Source organism: Vidua macroura, chromosome Z (assembly GCF_024509145.1).
Source record: "Vidua macroura isolate BioBank_ID:100142 chromosome Z, ASM2450914v1, whole genome shotgun sequence".
NCBI classification, from domain to species: Eukaryota; Metazoa; Chordata; class Aves; order Passeriformes; family Viduidae; genus Vidua; species Vidua macroura.
The window spans coordinates 71,457,079-71,476,111 of record NC_071611.1 but is presented as its reverse complement, the minus strand read 5'-3'; the positions used below and the strand labels follow the sequence as shown (position 1 = coordinate 71,476,111).

Genomic DNA, 19,033 nt, shown 5'->3' with positions numbered 1-19,033 from the left:
AAGTTTCTGCTGTTGCATAAATGATTACAATTTATTTCCCAGTACAATAATCAAGTCCCTGACACAAGAAGAAACAAAATTGGTTTATTTTATTGGAATAAAATGAGTGAATATTCACGTTAACCAAAGAAGTCTGCTTCTGATCATAGTAGAGTAGAATATATGGTTCACATGACAAGACATCACTATGAACTATTTGCCAGAAGAAAACAAATTATCAGAGAAAACTAGAAATGTAGATGAGAAGGTAGAAAACTAGAAAAATCTTGGGGAAAATGTTTTACCATATCTCAATCTTTGAGGTTTCACTCCATTATGTAAATGTTTTCTCCTAAGCAGATGTTCATATGAAAGTGAAGAAGAACCTGTGATGAGCGTATTTCAATCACAGAAGAAATGCATTTGCATTTTCAATCCTATGGTCCAAATTTATTGTGTAGATAGAAATATATAAAAGGAGCAGACAGTGTGTACTGAAGTATGCTTTCCTTCTACACTTAGAAGATGCATCTGATTGGAATCAGAGAGTGACTGAATGGTTGAGGCTGGCAGAGACCTCTGGGTGTCATCTGGTGTGACCACTGCTCCAGCAGGGCTGCCAAGAGCTGGTGGTGCAGGATCATTCCCATCCAGCTTTTCAGTATCCCCAAGTATGGAGACACTGCCACCTCTCTGGGCAACCTGTGCCAGTGCTCAGTGAAAAGTTTGAAACGAAAACTGTAATGGGCTTTCAGTACAAGGGCAACAGTTTTTATTCAAAAGTACCTTCAAATAGAAATTTAGAATTTAGGATTTAGGATTAATAGAAATTAAGAGATTTAGGATTGAGCTAAACTTCTTTCAGCATTTTTTTGTCATTTCTGTCTCCAAAAACCTAAAAAATTTGCCCCAAAATTATTAGAATTTGAACACTGCATTCAAATAATGAATTTCATGTAGAGATTGTGGTACCTTGGTCATCTTTTACTTTGTTAAATGTAAGCATACTATCTTTCTTTGCAGCTGCAAAATGTATGTTTTGTTTCTTCATGTCTCCATCTAATAGAGTTCTGCCATGGTGCAACAGTACTTAGAGTGCACTGACACTACTCGTTTTATGCTAACTTTATATATTTAGATTTTCAGTACTTTTGTGCAAGTGACTGCCATTGTGGGAGGCAGTTGGTTGTGTCTATAGCATATGAGATGATTGCTGTTTGTACAAATTGGATTATTTGGGATGAAAATCTCAACTCATTACTTGCTGCTGTGTGAGTCTTTCTACTAAATCCTTAGATAGAAGTTTATGTTAATACCTGTCAGCAGATTACAGATTTAAAAAGATTTGCTTAGAAATCAAAACCTGAGGTTGCAGTCTTCTCCAGATGCTTCATACCATTTGGTAGAGTTGTGGCTGTTTACAGTAGCTGGGGATTGAGCTCAAAATTCATTATGCATGTGAGAGAAGATCTGATTAAAGGAAAAGCAGAAGCCTGTGTAGCTGGTTTAGCCTGATATAATTCAAAACTCAAAGAGAAAACTACATCTGAAGTGAGGAGCAACAACAACATACTTTGCATTGCCTATGTCTCCAGTGTAATCCCTTTATCTCTGTTGGCTTCTTTGTTTGTTGTACCTGTCAGTCTTCCCTCTGGTTTCTCCAGTATCCCAGTCATACCATCCGATCAGACAATCCACACTTGGGTGGTATTTTCCAGAGATGTTTTGGAATCTCTGCTGAATTTTAAATTCACTGCTGTGACCAAGCATATCCATTTGCTCCATCACCTTAGCATTTCATCCCAAAAGTCATATGTGCAACCTCAAAACTGTGGGAAGCATCTATGGAACTTTGGTCAAGCACTGCCTGGCTGCCTAGAGGGCTGTGGCATTGTGGAATTACTGCAGCCTGCTAACAAATGTGCTGTGTTGACAGGATTTTGATATTTGGCTCAATCTGTAATGAATTCCATTAATGAATTAACTGATTTTAAAGAAACCAAATAAAAAAGGAAGAAATAAAAAGCACAGCATGTCATTTAGATCCACACAAGCCATGACAGGGATCAAAGCCTCAGGGGATGGTGCAGAAGGAGTGCCATGGAGATCTGCATGCATTCTGAGCTTTGTTGCAGGTTGGGATGAAAGAATGATTCTTCTGAGTGGGGGCTCACCAAGCAGATTTTTTCCTGGATGCTAGGAAGGTGCATGCTGCAGTAAAGTGCTTCTGAAAGTTGTAATAGAACTTGTATCATGATGTGGGTCTCCCATTTGGTGGAGATGAGGTAGAGTGGAATATGTAAACAGGGAAAAAATTCCAGATGTTTGGCTTGGACTGGGAAGAAGAATGCAAGTTGTGGGTCTGTCCTTAAAGGCATGGGTTGTTAAATTCTGGGCTCGTACTGTTTCTAAATAATAAATCAGTGAGTTTTCTTTTATATAGTTCTTACACTTTAAAGCAGTTTGGGAGCATTAGTTAAAATTTAGCAAGATGAAAGGTTAAGTACAACATTGCAGAAGCTGAAGTTTTTGGGGGGTGGGAGTGGAAATACCCCATTGCTTCTCAGAGCATCCAGTGCTCAGAGCTCTCAGACTAAACTCTTGGTATCTCCTTCACAGGCTGCGGCAGGAGAATGATATGGTTGACTCGGCTCCTCAGTGGGAAGCTGTGCTGCGGCGGCAGAAGGGGAAAACCCAGGCAGATCCAAACTACCGGCGATCCAGGCACAGATCTCGATCGTATGTAACCCTTGCACCCTTTGATGTGTAAATTAAGGCAGTTTAATCGTGTTAAAGAGCAGGAGGAATATCTCCATTGTGGCGGTGGCCCTCAGCTGCTGAGGAGCAGAGATTTTCATGTGGCATACTCCCACATTAGAAGATTTGTCTTTGTGGTCAAATTGCCTTTGTTTAGTGATTTGAATTCTAGGGCACAAATAATGCAGAGAGGGCTTTGTAACAAAGCTGCTGAGAAACTCTGTCCATCACTTGGGAATAAGTCCTGGATGGTTCTGTGGCTCATTGAACATTAGTTCTGTAATGGGTACAGTGATTCCTCTTTTCTGGGCAGCATGTCTGTGGAAGCATTGAGATTTTACTTGATAGCTGCAAACATTTTCATGGAATACATGCACACCTGTTTAATCATATAATATCTGCAGTGGTGTTCCAGCCAAAAGCAGCTGTTCATGTTTCCATGTCAAATTATCCCTGACAAGCCGCAGTCAGTGGTATATTGCATCCCAATGTCATGATTTCCATGATGGAGCCGTAATGCCAGGCACTGCTGTTCCTGCTTACAGCCTGTTGTCCATATTGATAGAACTCATTGCTGTCTCCAGTTTTATAGTGCAGAGTTTTATTTCTTTATGAGGAGCAGAATTTACCTTTAAAGGTCCAAATACTGGAATTTCTTCTTTAACAGGCTTTGTACAGACTTGTTCACTTTCAGCTGCACAAAAGTCATGTGTTATTAGGTGGAATTGTACAATGATATATTACTAAACTTCAAGATTATTAAAGCTTACTTGTATGGAATCCAGCGAATACAGTTGATTAAATTTGATTTTGGTTTGTTTTATTATATACAGAAAGTGCTGTAAAGTAGGAAATGTACTCCATTAATAATGGTTACATTACATTTGTAGCCGACTTTTTTTTTCTCCCCACAGGCCAGGTAAATCTCGTTGTTTGGACAGCACGGGTTCCCTCTTGTGGTTAACTTAACTTATGAAATGGCTTTGATTTTCCAGCACAGTGACATTTGGAGTTATATTTCATTTAAACTACTTTTAGCAAAAACACATAGATGTTAAGCATCTAACTTAGAAAGCAAAGGTCCTGGAGGAAGCAAAGAAATTAGGAAGTCCTGAAGATTTTGGAAGGCTTCTCATTTCCTTTTGCTATCCCTTTATATCACACTCTCCAGTTAAATAAGCCGCACAAAACCAAACAAACTGACAATTAAATAAGCCCAAATTAATTTTTGAAAATAAATTAGTAAAAGGCATTTAACTGTTAGCATGTAGTACATGAAAAGAGAATGTATTTAATTTAGTTTTGCTCAGCTTGTTTACTTGACTGGATACAGTTCAGAAGAAAAGGAAACATAATTCCATAGATTATGGTTGTTTTGGTTTTAAATGTTGTCAAATGGTCATTTCAACTTGCCCGTTTAAAAATTGATACAAACCCTTAAATTTAGTAGAAAAGGTAATTCTTTCACAGTAAGTCCATTATTGCATTTGTAACTAGAGCTTCCCTTTGGATAGGTGAAGTAGTGTCTGGAATGTTTGTTACTGTGCCTGGCACAGTCCATTTCATTTGCTTGATAATGAGTAATATCAATCATTCGTGGTGGTATGGTGGTGTCTCCTTGGTCTTGGGAGTAAAAGTATTTGACAGGAATTTAACCTTTCTTTCTCCTAAAGGAATAAGCAAATGCAGAGAGCTCCCAATTCTAGTTCCACAGGGTTTATTTTCAAGAGTTCATGTAAAACATCCGTGTAGCCAAAGGGCTTTTTCTAATTAAGAAGAATGGCCATAAAATTCCATGGCTATTTAGATTTATCATTTTTGACTCAAACTCAAATATTAATAAGGGTGCAGATGCAGGCACAAAAATTAATGTAGACCTTATTAATGTGTAGAGCTGTTCCAGCTTGTGCAAATCAAATAAAAAATAAACAAAAAAAAAACCCCCACGAGATTCATCACTTACTGGGAAGTCCCATTAGGTTTCTTGTGCATTAGAGAAACTGATTAGCATGCAAATTGTCCAGAAGGTATTGATTCAGATACTGAGATACGACAGTATGAGTCCTATATATCAAACCAGTGAGTTCTAAAAAAAATTCACAGTAAAAAGATTAAAACAAAGTAACAGGGGGATTGTGATCTGGCTTTAAAGATTTAACAGAAGAATTGCTTTGTTGTGGGCTCTTAAGAACCATACAAACATGAATGTCCTATGCAGTATATGCAATATCTACATTTCATCTTACATTTCACTTTTATTTTGTAAACTTTCTGTCGTTTGGCTTTCAAAGGAAGGGGAACAGGCCTTTGGAAAGAAAATGCCTTAATTAAGTTACTTTATCTGCATCATATTTCTTTATATTCTTTGGTGGGGAGCTAACCTGAATAAATGCTGTAAGGTTATCCCAGTATGGTAACTTCTTAAACAGATGGAAAAAAACTAGTTGCAGGATGTGAAGTCTAAGAGAAGTTTGCTCTGAGGATTCATTGTATTTAGCCCTTTTTTCTTTTTCTTTCTTTTTTTTTCCATGATATGCCATACTGCTAAATTGGTATTGTACAGCAAAGTCTTTATTATTAGTGTAATTGCAGGGATGGAAAGAAGGAAAATGACAGAGATCACAGAGAAAAATACCTGGAGCTGGTCACAGAAAGCAGGAGGCACAGTTCCCAGAAAGTGGAGAAGTGAAGATGTCTTCTTATTTAGCCACTCTCTTTCCATGCTGCCGCACAAATTAGTATTTCTTACTGTCGGTGGGGCTTCACACGATGCTTTGTGATACTTGAGACTTAAGGCCAGGTCCTGAACTGCTGTATTTCCATGAATAAGTAAAAGCCACGAGCTGATCAAATGGGTCAGTGGTGCGTACAATACCCTGCTTTGTGCGGGTCCTGGGTTAGGGAGCGACCTTGGGGCTTTGCTTCCCCGGGCAAACTAGGGCTTGTAAGCATGACAAAGCCTCCCTGGAGAAGCTGGCATTTTCCGGGGAGCTTTCACATCCCCCACTGTCTGATTATTCAGCCTCAGAAGAGGATGCCTATCTTTCCACCCCCAGGGTGATTGCAGGGTTTGCAGCTGCTATTTTGTAAGCAGGAAGCTACATGGGGGCAGAAAGTTCAAAACTGAGGGGTGAGAAAGGCTGTTAAATGCCACTGCATTTACTGCATCAGGGAGTTAAAAGCAGTCTGGACAGATGTAATAAAGAGAAGTAAATGCAAGAGGGGTGAAGGAGTATTAGGAGTACTGTATTTAGCATTTTTATATTTTTTTTTCCTTTTTTTATCATGGGATGCCATACTGCTAAATTGGTATTGTACAGCAAAGTCTTTATTATTAGTGTATTTGCAGGGATGGAAAGAGGGAAAATGGCAGAGATCACAGAGCAAAATATCTGGAGCTGGTATTGTACACAGAAAGCAGGAGGCACTGATAGAAGTGAAAATCAGAGAAAACTAAATGCATTATAATAAACAGAAACCCAAGGAATCTTTAAAAAGCTCTGAACACAGACAACAAATGGACTGTAAACCACCCATGCTGTAGCTGTTGCCACCATGAGAACCTGAGGAGCTGGAAGGGACAACAGTTTATCAAGGATGGGAATCATCCTGCCTGGAAAGCCTTGGAGCCTGAGGTGGTTATGGATGAATTAATTTTAACCCTACTAGGGAAACACAAATGCTAGGCTATTTTTTGCCCTTTGGTCTTTCTCTGATGCTTATAAACCAGTCAAGTAGTATCTCCTAGTATTTTTGCTCCTATAAAATCTAAAAAGTATCCCAAAATATTACCATCCCAAAATATTCTGCTTTTACATCAGCTGTATAGTGTTTACTGCAATATAGATGTCTCTGAACAGTATCCCTAGGCTGAAGTCTGGAAATCAGCCAAACATGGTAATGGTGAGAGCCCATTTAGAGGCGCAAAAATGGAGATCTCTGCTGTTCTCCTTGATCAGCATCTAAATTTGGATTATATCGCTCCTAAAGCATCTTTGAATATATTAGGCCTTTTTGTCTAAGAGAAAAAAAGATCAGGCTGTATGACCTGATGGTGTAAGACTTAGTATTTGAGAAACTTTGGGCGTGTTTATGTGTGCTGTATGTGTCTAAAAGTTGCATCCCTCACATCTTAGGTAGCGTGGAACAGTCTAGCTGTTGACACTGAGCTTATGTAACAACAAGGAAAAGAGATAATTGATCTCTCCATGCAAATGTAGTCCTTGCCACTGTCTAAAATTTTTGCTTACTCTGAATGGGTTTGGGTGAATTCCAGGTGCAGCTTAAACAACAGCGGTGGTTTTGCACTTACCTTGCAATAGAAAAGGAAAAGAAAAGTAAAAATAAAGAGGTTATCATTAGAAACATGCATTCTGTGATTTAGTAGAAAATACTAAACATGCCCCTCAGGCTTGCTTTGCTACATCTCTATGTAGGAGATTACCATCTTTGGTAAGTTCTTTACATGTGAATTAAATACTTGCTAAAATATTTAAGTCCATAAATAGGTGACATGTCAGATGATGGTTTTCACAGCTGAGCCTTTGTTGTCTTTGTTGATATTTATAGGAGAAGCCCAGATGTACAAGCTAAAGAAGAACTGTGGAAACATATTCAGTAAGTATGGTCCTTGTAGGGTCTGAGAGATGCTTGGTTTGCCTTTAATGTAGTTATTCAATTCCCCTCCACTGTGGCACTACACTGATTTAGTTTCAGTAAATTATGTGTATGTTAATGACCTCCTGTGTATAGAATATACTGCAGGTCACTGAGTGCAATGAATAAAGATGACCATTGTATTTAAATGAATTATTAAAGAACAATACATCATTTTAGAGATTTATTCCTATGTGGCTTCCAAAATGTCAATATTGACACTTTTAGCATGACACTCCATTACCGCTTAGGAAGATATTTAGCAATTCCAAAGCATATTCACTTTTATTTATGTGTTTAGCACACATAATGTTTATGATATTCTGAGGCGACAAGATCAGATTTGCAGGGAGGTGAGAAGAAGGTGGAACAGGATGAGACACGCAGTTGACGCAATCAAGGTGAAGTTACACTTATTTCAAAATAGGTGTCCTATTTTGATGTCAAGTTAGCTTCAGGGCTGACAACAGCTTGTTTTAGTAAATCTTTTCAGCCAAATATAAAAAAAAATTTTGCACTTCACAGTTACTGTTACATATTTTACTTTTCCTGATCCTTTATAGGAAGGAGCTTGTGGATCCATCTGGCCTATCCGAGGAGCAATTGAAAGAAATTCCATACACTAAAGTAGAGTGAGTTTATGTCAGATTTTTTTTTTTTTTTTTTTTTTTTTTTGTGAATATAAAGGCCCACTTTTCTTACTTTACTGTGAACTCTGTCCTACTGAAATAGGTATGGGTTTATATATAATCTATATGCTCATATCTATTCCAAATACTCCCCCATTATGGGTTGGGTGGGGATACTTAATAATCTTAAAATCAAATATTTTTCCTTTTCAAAATAAGAAAAAAAAAATCTTAATCTCTCCTAATCTCTCCCACACACTCATCAACCTGTCTGTAGGTTCTGTATGTCTCCCTATGCTAGCCATGAAACTTTCTTATATTATAAACTACAGAACCAGAAAGAAGTGAATGAAAACAAGAAAATAAATTCTTTCTTAAACTTCTTTGTTTTAAATATTCCAATCATCCAAGGTACTCTTTAATCCCTTCCCTGGTTTGTCATGGGCAGCTGCCAGGGCATAACTATTTCCTTAAGAACCAACATCCATTTCACTGCAATAATTGCCCATTTGGGATTCCATGTGTCAGTGTAAGCAGCTGAATGTGGCACACATGGGATCCTGGGTTGCATTATCATGTATTTCCAAACACCACTAGGCAAAAAAGGCTGATGTTAAGGACATATAAATTAATACATTCTTTATTAAAGTTCCCTTCTCAAATATGGGCATGCCAGTTTGTGACCTCTGCTCTCTTAAAGCATTGAATTCCAAGTACAGTCCTTGAAAAATAAGTATTAGCCCTTTAAACTCAGCTAGAAGCCATCTGTTACACTTTAGTACAAAATGGGAAGGCTGTCAGTTTGCAGCTGAATTTTTGTTTTGTGCTGAAGATCTGGTTTACCAACCCTCTGTTATGATTTCTGTGTCTCTCTCAGGACTCAAGGTGACCCCATCCGTATCCGGCACTCGCACTCGCCTCGCAGCTACCGGCAGTACCGGCGGTCCCAGTGCTCTGATGGGGAGAGATCTGTCCTGTCTGAAGTGAAGTATGTGAAAGTGGTTATTAGCACTGAACTAGTCTAGTGCAGCTCAGATGTTATCTGTGCTAGCTCTGTAATTTGTTTCATAGGAACTCTGGTAAAACCCCCTTCATGAATTGGTGGATCAGGCTTTCCTAGAAGACTGAAGAGTACTTATGAATGGAAGAGCAACAGCCCCATTCTAGGTTGCAGCAAGGCCATAAAAATATGAACAGCAGCCCCCACCTGAAAGACTAGTTTTAGCTGGATAGCACCCTGAAGGAGGTGTGGCACACCCATGTGTTTATGTGAGACTTGTCTTTGCCATGAGGATGGCTGGGCCCTGGCAGAGGTTGCCTGGAGAAGTTGTGGCTACCCCATCCCTAGAAGTGTCCAAGGCCAGGTTGGATGGAGCTCTGAGCAACCTGGGATAGTGGAAGGTGTCCCTGCCCACAACAAGAAGTGGAACTGGATGATCTTTATGGTCCCTCCCAAACCAAACCATTCTATGATTCAATGATGTTGTATCAATTTGGGCTGCTTCCAAAGACCAGGAAAAGACAGGGATGGGATGGGCTATGCCCCGAAGGTGCCCACAGAAGATCAGCATGACAGCTTTCAGATGTCCCAAGTCAGGTGATAAAAGCCTTTCAGATCTATAGAGCAGTCTGTCAGTTTCATTGTTCTTACTCTGCAGTGTTACAGTTTACCTCATTAAAGCAATATCCATTTTGTGATATCATAATTCCAGTATCAAAACTGATCTGGTCCCTCCACTGCCTGTTACACGATCTTCAGATGGAAAAGTTCCCAGCATCCAGCTGACTCAACAGGTTAGTTATTGTACATCCTTTGCAATTTTCCTCTTTATTGGAGGGAGAAGTGGGGCTCTAGTGCTTTATTTAAGATACTCTTTGTTTTTCAGTGAAAAATAAAGACGAGATTTTTTTTCAGCAGCAGTGTGAATTGATTTTTTTTATTTTACTTACATTTTGTTTGTATCCCAAAATACATGTAGTTCTTAGCATATGCCCCTGTGAACACCTGCTTCTGCTGCTGGAGAACTCTCCCAATCTGATGCATTCCTAAGATGCATATCTGCTTGTCACAGAAGGAAAACTGACTTTTACCACTTCTTGAATTATGCAGATGTGGTTGTGATGCAGTTGTAATCACACCATTTAATCATCTCTTTTAGAAGTTGTCTGAAGAGTTTTGTTGCTTGGGCTTGAAACAGTGCTTCTTTTCTTTTCTTTTCCTTTCTCTTTTATTTTTCCCCCCACAAATACTGAATATTTTTTAGGCTATTTTTTATATATTTTTTTATTGACATCTAAAAAGGACAGAACTTGCCTTTTGTTAATCTAACTTAATCACTGTCTTTCATCATATATTACACTGCCATATCTCTCAGTTTTGATAGTTTTATTGAGCACTGAATGTGAAAAACAAATTCTATTCAAAAGCACTCACAGATTTTTTGTACAAACACAAAACAGGAGAACCAAAACATGGAAGGGAGAATTCCAGACACCTAACTTACCATAACAGTAATGTTAAAATGTTCAGTGTCTACAAACACCTCTCTCTTCCCTCTGCCCCAGGCTCCCTCATGACAGTGGCCATTAACTCCTTGTGAGTGTTTCCTTGCTGCGTTTTGCTAAATATCAAATAATTAATCATGGCGTTTCCTGAATAGGCAATAGCACAAAGGGGCAGCAGCTGGGAGGAGGCAAGAGGGGAAAAAAGTTCTGTTTGATCAAATAAATGGCCTTTAATATTCCTAATGAGTGTATATATATATATATATGAATTGCCATACCAATAGCCTAAGGCTTTTATAACAAGTTAGCAAAATAGTGTTTAAATTCTGCTGTATCTTTTCAACAACACATTTAATTTATTCTCTTCAGAGGCAGAATGGATCTAAGGACAACCTAATAGAAGAACCACCTCTGCTATCCACTAATAATGTTGATGGAAAACCCAACACTAAGATTGTAAAAACTGTACAGGTGTCACGCTTCAAGGTGGAGACTTGACTGATGAATTGAAGATGGTGAATGGATTTTGGTCTTTGGAAAGTAATAATTTTTTTATGTGTGCAAGGGAAGGAACTGAAGTCGACGTGGTGGTCTTTCCTTCAGGACACCTGGCAGTGCAGCCTGCTTGCTGGGAAGACCAGGCAATGGTTTTATCACCAACACCATTCTAGTGGTGTGACTGATTGAGGACAAGCTGCCTGATAGACATCCAAACCAAAAGTTTTTGCAAAACTGAAAGATCAGCAGTTACATTTCCAAAAAATGAACAAAAAAAAATTGCTGCAACAAAACAGGCTTCATGGTCTGCTTTGTAACTGAATAGCCTTGTTCCAAGAAGCGACTGTTAACTGACATGATCAGGATCAGATGCTTCAAGTTAAGTAAAATAGTCATATTTTTGGTCAATTGTGCAATACAGTGTGATATGGGGAAATTGTCTTCACAATTTATATGGGGATCAACTTATGTTCTGAGACATAAGGACAGATAGCTCTTACAAGGGTTATTTTAACCTAGCACAATAACAGATGCTTGTGTTGTTGATACAAATTCTGACTCAACCCATTTTAGCTCAAAAACAATAGACTCTGTAACATGCTGTAGCAGTGTGTTCCAGAGGTGATACAGACTCACTTTGCTTTGGGCAGGTTTAAGTGTTCTAAATTTTGAATGTCCTTTCGTGTAGAGGGACTATTTAAATGAACATTTTATACCACAGAAATACATTTACCAGCTTGTAGTAAAGCACACTGGAAACGGGGGAATATAAATTGACCCACTGTGTTAAGACTGCTTAACAAGGCACTTCAGTGCTGGTTAAATGAAACTTGTGGAGTAGTATTTAAAACAGCTAGAAAATAGCTTTTTCTTTTTTTTTTTTTTTTTAATCTAGATTAGCAAAATCTGTCTTAATATCTCATATAAAATAATCTGACACTTCTCTGAGCCATTTCTACTATGTTAAAATGACAAAGGCAGTATTTCAGGTATGAGAACTATAATTTTTTTTTTCTATTGTCATGGTAGGAATACTAAGTTTTAATTATGCTGCACTGAGTTTTAATGGTAATGATTAATACGAAATTTTAATGATGATTGACTGGGTTATCTTCTAATATGTATCTCAAGTGATGCCTGGCTTTCCTCTTTTCCTACCGCTTCTTACAAATATCTGAAAATTACTTCTCTGCCTCCCATTTGTCCACAGTCAGCACATGGATGAACCTTCAGGTGTTGCTGACTTGCTAGGGAGCTTAGCAAAGTCTTTGTGTTGTGGAAGTAATTTGTAGCTAAGTGTAATCACTGAACTAAGTACTGAATTTGTCAAACAGTGTCGCAAACAGCTGTAGCAGCTCATGTGCCTTTCTACATCTGTCCTCTCTGCACTCAATCCTCACAACCCACAGAGACTTGCAGTGATCCTGTGTCTTCCAGTCCAAGCAACACCAGGGAATTGCAGCCCTGTCAGAAAAGCAACACTGCTTGAGAACTGAAGTTAGCATAAGGTGTTTAAGTTACACCTTACAAGAGGCATGGGATTACTAATACACATTTTAACTGACTAAACTGGTAAGCAAAATGTTGTACAATGTGTTTTATTTTTCACTTTATTTTTTGATTCTTCATTGTTCATGATCTGAGGTGGTCAGGTGGATGTTACTAGCCAGGGTGGCAGCCATAGTTTGTATATTCCTATCACAGTATGGAGTGGTCTCTATGCTGGGAAGTGCTGCAGGGAAGGCAGATTCACTTAACAAATACTTTGGTCATTTACTTGGGACAACTCTGCTTCTACAGTCTCAGTGAACAAATCTAAGGGAAGGAAAGAGCAAGAACCCCTCTGTAGTAAAAATTCAGTTTTCATGGAGGTTCTTCACAATTTTTTTAATTTCCTCTGGATTTAATTCTAGGACATTGTTGGGCTTGGCTTAAAGTATTTGCTCAGCTTTTTAAGTTTGTTAAATGGTTTCATTGTCATTGCTCCAATTTAAAATGATCCTTTAGGATCTGTTTATGAACTTGTATAGTATTGTCAAGAACAACAGTCAAAAAAAGCCCAGACAAAAAAAAAAAACAAACCAAATCAAAAAACAAAAACAAAAACAACCCAACCAAACAAACAAAAAAAAAACCCCAAAAAAACCCAAAAAAAAACCCAAACAACCAAACAAAACCAAAATGGAAAAAAAAAATCCAAAACCAAACCATAACAAAAAACCCTGACCAACCCCTAGGAAAAAAAACATCAGCATGGCAAAATGGCTTAATGGAGAGCATCACAATCTTTTGGAAGATAACTGAAAAATGACAAACTATACAAGAACTGGTTCGTGTCAGCAATGAAAGCCACTCCTTGTTCCTTTGAGAAGGTATTCCAGCTTGGAGCATTACACACTTGCTTAGTTTGCTGCTTTCTAATCATTACCATTAGTTCGCTATCCTTACCCCGGCACAAGTAAGTAGTACATATCTACTACTGCAGGAGGATTTGTGTTATTATTTGAGAATTATCTGTACATAGTGTATCTATCTTACCAATCTTTAAATATTGATCAAGAAGGTTTATATCCAACCTCATGTTTTCCTGTATGCTTTCATCTTCCTGCAGGCCTTTTGTGTGTTTTTGCTGGATACCATTAGCCAAGTGCATGGTGTTTTACTTACTGCACTTCATCAGAAAATAGCTTCTGTCTAGTCTAGTAGTGAAAGGTTTAAATTCTCTGGAAAGTTGTTTTGTAATAAAGCCAACTTTTTTGCATTTAGATGAGAAGTTTATGGAGAGAGCCCTAGATGTGAATCTCTCCCTGATGAGACTATGTAGGAAGCAGGTTTTTAGCAAGTCTGATGTTAGACTGGGCCACTACAATCCAGTTTTGTGTCCACAAAAGACTAAAGATGTAACACCTCTATTACACGTTTTCCAAATGTTTTGCTGTGCCAAAACAAGGCAAAACTTGCAACAAGGATATCACTGTCAGAAAAGTAAATTTCTTTCATATATGTGATCCTCCTTTCCCTCCAAGCTTCTTTTCCTCAATCATTTGAGGAAAAGTACCTTTTTTATGATATTTTTGTGAGAGATACACACAAATGATCAATCACTGAAAACACTTACTGTGTTACAGCTATGCCTTCCACACCTAAACTAGCTCTACATGTCTAAGTGACCAGCCTCTTACACCTCTGAGCTACACCTTGCCCTCTCCACTCTTGCTACCCTTCCCCAGCTCTCCTGGGGCATTCACTGCCTAGAGGCAGTTGCATTTTCAGATCTGGAGTCTGGATGTCAGTCTAAAATACTTGTACATCCTGATGAATCAGGCAAAAGAGATGCGTAACAGTGTCAGGAAGCTTACTCTGGGGTTGAATGCCATATAGACCCCTGCTCACTTGGACAAAGGATTGGTATTTGAGGCATTCTCATCCTAATTCTCCTGAATTGATCTCAGGCCAATGATTTTAACTGTGCCTCTGCCTTTACCTCTTCTGAGACTTCTGTAAGTGCTAAGCATTGGTAAGTTACAGAACTCTCACTAATTAGCAACAATTACAACATATTTGTACAACCTTTTGCAAAACACGTATTTTATGCAATAAAGAAGGCTTGCTAACCACAGCACAAAAGCACTGTTGTACATCCTGTACTGGTTTCCTTGCTTAGTTGGCTGGTTTCTTTCATTTGGAACTAGCCTGGACCTGCTATTTTCTACACTGCACCTCTTACCAGTATCACTAACTCTGCAACTTGTATTCTAACTAAGCTCATGATATTGGTGATGTTTGTTGCAAAGTCATTACCATTTAAGTTGCCAAATTCATTCCCTTTATACAGCTGGGTATTGAAGTGAAGAGATGGCATGTTTTCTTTTGGGAAGATTTAATTCAGAACTCCCTAGAAAGGTGTTTGAAGACAACATACACGCATATACTAATGTGATACATTTGTTCCATGTACATTAGGTATTCATGAAGCAATTGTGTGTGCTTTATTTTAAAATGAGTTTGATAGATGGCTGTGTCAATACTTGTGTCCAGGTTATTTAAAAGTCAAGTAAAACTTGAATTTTTAGGGCATTGCATGGTTGCCTGTGTGTCTTATTTACATTACACTAAGGAGCAAAGCCTTCAGAAACAGAGATTCATTTGACACCACCATCTGGTAAAAACAGGTGTAGTACCAATTAAAATCCACTTGAGAATACAGCTTCTCCAGATTAAGTATTTTATCTTGTAGCAGGAAGTTGTCAGTGTAAGCTTTGCATTTCCACTGCACATCTATACCAGTTTCCTTTCTCACCTAAAAATCACCAGAGAGCAACAGCAGACTGTGTAAGCTGTCAAAGCAAACACACAGATTCAGAGCCAGTGTGGTAGACACTCTCTCCTTAATGTGTCTGTTTTTATTCCTGTGTTTGTTCTCCTGAATAAGAGCTGTGGTATGTTGACCTTGGCTGGACACCAGGTGCCCACCAAGCTGCTCTATCACTCCCCTCCTTAACAGGATGGGCAAGGGAATTAGATGGAAAAAATCCTTGTGGGTCAAGACAAAGGAGTTCAATAAAGCAGAAGCAAAAGCAAAAAAAACCCAAACTCCAAAAGATTTACTTTTCTACTTCCCAGGAGCACATGGTCTCCACCCAGTTCCTGCAAAGTAGAGCTTCAGTACACGTAGTAACTTGTTCCAGAATACAAATTTCTTATTCTTTCTCTTCAGATTTTATTGCTGAGCAGATCCTTATAGTCTGTTTTTTTTTAAGGGTGCAATTCAGTTAACCAGTCATACAAAATAAAATAAAAGTTTAAAAAAGCTACTCCAGTTGGTCTTACACTTCAAGAACAAAGGCCCACGAGCAGAACTCCTGAACAGATGGTATCTTCAGGGAATGTAATCCCTAATAAAAACCCTAAACTTTCAAGTACATCCCATAATTACAAGCTGGATCTCTAAAAATTAATTACTCTTGTCTAAACCTCCTTCTTGCTTGACAAACTAAAAACAACCTTACACTTAGAATTAGTAACATGCTTACATTCAGCACTGAAAAATCACACATTGCAAGATACACAATTTAAACATTTGTTCTTCTGATAAAACATGTTAAGCCTTCCTAGAAAAATAAACAGCAATCCCAATTATCTCAAGAGTATTTCATTCCAAGTTATGCTGAAGTACTACATTACACAGCTGGTCAAGGTGATAATAAAACAAGCTTGCCATTCTCCATGTTGGATAAACACCTTTCCTGCTATTTTTAAAGCCAGGTTTGCGGAACTTTTACTTTTTAAATTTCTACTTTTGCTCACTACGATACAAATCTCAGCCAACCTTATCTCCAAATACTACAGGAGATCATGGTTTAAGTCATCTCATCCCAACTCACTCCTAGGCTTTATTTCATCCAAAGGGGTACACTGGTATCCCAACAGTAACACAAAGAAGTCCGAACTCTGAAACAGAAGTAATTGTTACTAAAGCTTGGAAAAGACAGAAATTCTGAGAACAGAAACATAAGTATTTATTTTTTTGTCTATATAAACATTACCAGACACTGACACAATGCAGTTAAATGCACTTCGTCTTACTACACGGAGGCTTAATAGTCCATCTTTTAAACAGTTTTTTGTTTCTTAGGGGGGAGTGTTTCAATAGACAGACATTGCTTTCAGGCTGCTTCTAACAATTCTTCCTAAGGAAAAAAATAAACACACAATGTGAGACTGGACACATGTAGCACACAGCTCTTCTCAGTAACATCCTCTACATCCCCAACACTAGTACAAAATTTAAAAAATAAGCTTCGCCTCATCCCATGGGCAAAAAGGTAAAATTTGCCCATCTAATTTTTAAGAATCCTGCCTGTAAGAAAAGCCTTTTGCCCACCTAAGCGAGAATTCAGATGGTAACTACAAGCTGGTGGCAGTAATAACACTTCTGCCTAGTGGGAATCAACAGAAATTTCATGCATATGTCTGTGCATTAGAAAACACTCTGGGAACAGTAAGCCAATAATACACGATTTAATAATTTTATGTTGGAAAAACAAGTAGCAGCCCTGCAAAAGTCCCCAGTGCCTGGGGTAGAGAAGGTGTGGATGGATTTCACAGACTCATTTTGTACCAGCAGCAGTGGTAAAGGATTCAGTGCATCTGTGTCGCTCAAGCAGATTTTAACATTGCATTGATGAAAATTTCTGATTTTACTATTTTCAAGAGCATCATCGCCAGCCTGAAAGATTTTCATCACTGCACTGAAGATTAGTTACATTTTCTCCTGAAAAAAAACCCAACCCAAACAAAAGCTACAGTGATGTAGTACTGGGTCATTCTTACACCAGATTTCCACTATTGACCTAGAAGTTCCTGGCTTCAGAGACTTGGATTATGTGTCACACCCTTGGTTATGTAGTTTAACAAATCACAGCCTCAGCAACAAAGACTTGATAGTGCATGCAATTTTTATTAATACCTTGTTTGTACTAATGAATTTTGGGCTGACTTGCACTACTCAGCTTTTCAATAATGTTGGCTTTTCCAAAACTTTACAGTGAAGCAATATCTGGCATATGACATTCCAAGCTTTCTTTCATATTTTGCCTGTCTTTTTAACATTTTCAATCCTAGTGTTCTGAACTGCTTCACAATAACTGCCCGTAAAAACAAACATGAGAAAGCATGTCCTTGTCTTGGCAGCCACATACTGATTTAACAAGCCACCCACACCAAAATTTTTATTTTAGAGCTTCCACTTTGCTCCTGTTGATAAGAATACAGCCATCAGGCTGATCTCACTCTCACTGTTTCAGGTCTAATTTCTGCTCTGAAGTCATTGTGTCAAACCTCCTTCTTAGCAGAAACCCTGCTTCATTGTAGAGCAGGCTACAGGACAGAGTTGAACAAGGAATTATTGTTACTCACAGCTGTGCAATCAGCACTTGCTGGCTTCTTCCTACATGACCTTCTCACACTCAGAGGCTTTCACCACACAGGGCTATCTCTGGGAGATCCCAAACTTCCGGCAAAACACACTAGAAACCTGTAAGAAGCATTCCTAGCATTAAACATTCTGTCGGGAATGTGACAGTATCAAAGTACACTTTACACTTTCAAAAGGGCATCAAGGAAAGCCCAGCAAAAGAGTAGACAACATATTATTCAATATTGAGTAACAGAGCCACAAATCTACAAAAACAAAACACAATTTTTTCCCTTTAAGAAGATTTTAATCTTTTCCATGCATGATTTTTAAGCTGTAAATATCTTTTTACAATAGAAAAACTAGAGGACACAGCTGGAAACCTGGAAAGTTATGTACTAATTACCTGCAGATGTAAAGGTCATGACAGACAGGAGAGCTAAGCAATGCTAAAATAAGCCATTATAATGTTACTTTTTCTGCTTTCAGTAACTGTCAGATTCTACACTTTAAAAGACTGGAGAATAAAATCTACTACGTAGCTACTCAACCACACTATTTCTACAGGTTGTTTGGGGTATTTTGTCCTTGGAAAAACAGAGGAGGAAGGTACATAACCAGCTCCCTAAACCAGTTTGAGCAACAATTCCTGTTTGCCTTTTTTGACACCACATCCATTCTGGACAGGAATGAACAGGTAACACAAAGGCCAAAACTTAAGCATGGGAACTCTTTACCTCTGCAAAATTAAATTCACAACTTATGAAAAAGAGCAATTAATCAGTTGAAAATTATTTCAAAATTCACAATTAATTAACATTTTATACAGAGCAAACATTTAATAAGAAAAGCCAAGAATACCATGCTCTTGGGACATCTTTTGGTCATGTTGGTGCATGCTCCGGCCACTGACCAACTTCCATTGCTTTCATCTGAGGGGAAAAAAAAAAAAAAAGGGAGAAGACTTACTTGGAAGAGTGACAGAGACACAAGAAGAGTACAAGGAGTCTAAAAAGACGTACTAGAGGTAAGTGCCCGATTTCGAAGACAATGACCACGACCTCACACCACAGCTCCCTCTGCGGCTGCGGCC

At 38.3% G+C, this 19,033-nt stretch overlaps 1 protein-coding gene and 1 non-coding gene across 2 annotated transcripts in view; one reads left to right on the top strand and one right to left on the bottom strand.

Annotated features, from left to right (window-relative positions):
- Positions 1 to 13,061, top strand: part of EPB41L4A (erythrocyte membrane protein band 4.1 like 4A) — a 113,846-nt gene extending 100,785 nt beyond the window's left edge. Inside the window, exons 18-23 of the mRNA XM_054004267.1 lie at positions 2,599 to 2,718; positions 7,306 to 7,353; positions 7,956 to 8,024; positions 8,899 to 9,009; positions 9,734 to 9,815; positions 10,896 to 13,061. Coding sequence (XP_053860242.1) covers positions 2,599 to 2,718; positions 7,306 to 7,353; positions 7,956 to 8,024; positions 8,899 to 9,009; positions 9,734 to 9,815; positions 10,896 to 11,024 — 559 coding nt within the window. The 3' untranslated portion in view covers positions 11,025 to 13,061. The remainder of the gene's footprint in view (positions 1 to 2,598; positions 2,719 to 7,305; positions 7,354 to 7,955; positions 8,025 to 8,898; positions 9,010 to 9,733; positions 9,816 to 10,895) is intronic.
- Positions 13,062 to 18,520: 5,459 nt separating this feature from the next.
- Positions 18,521 to 18,651, bottom strand: LOC128822697 (small nucleolar RNA SNORA13). Its single transcript, XR_008441564.1, has one exon. It is a non-coding gene; the product is annotated as a small nucleolar RNA SNORA13 (small nucleolar RNA).
- Between the last annotated feature and the right edge of the window lie 382 nt (positions 18,652 to 19,033).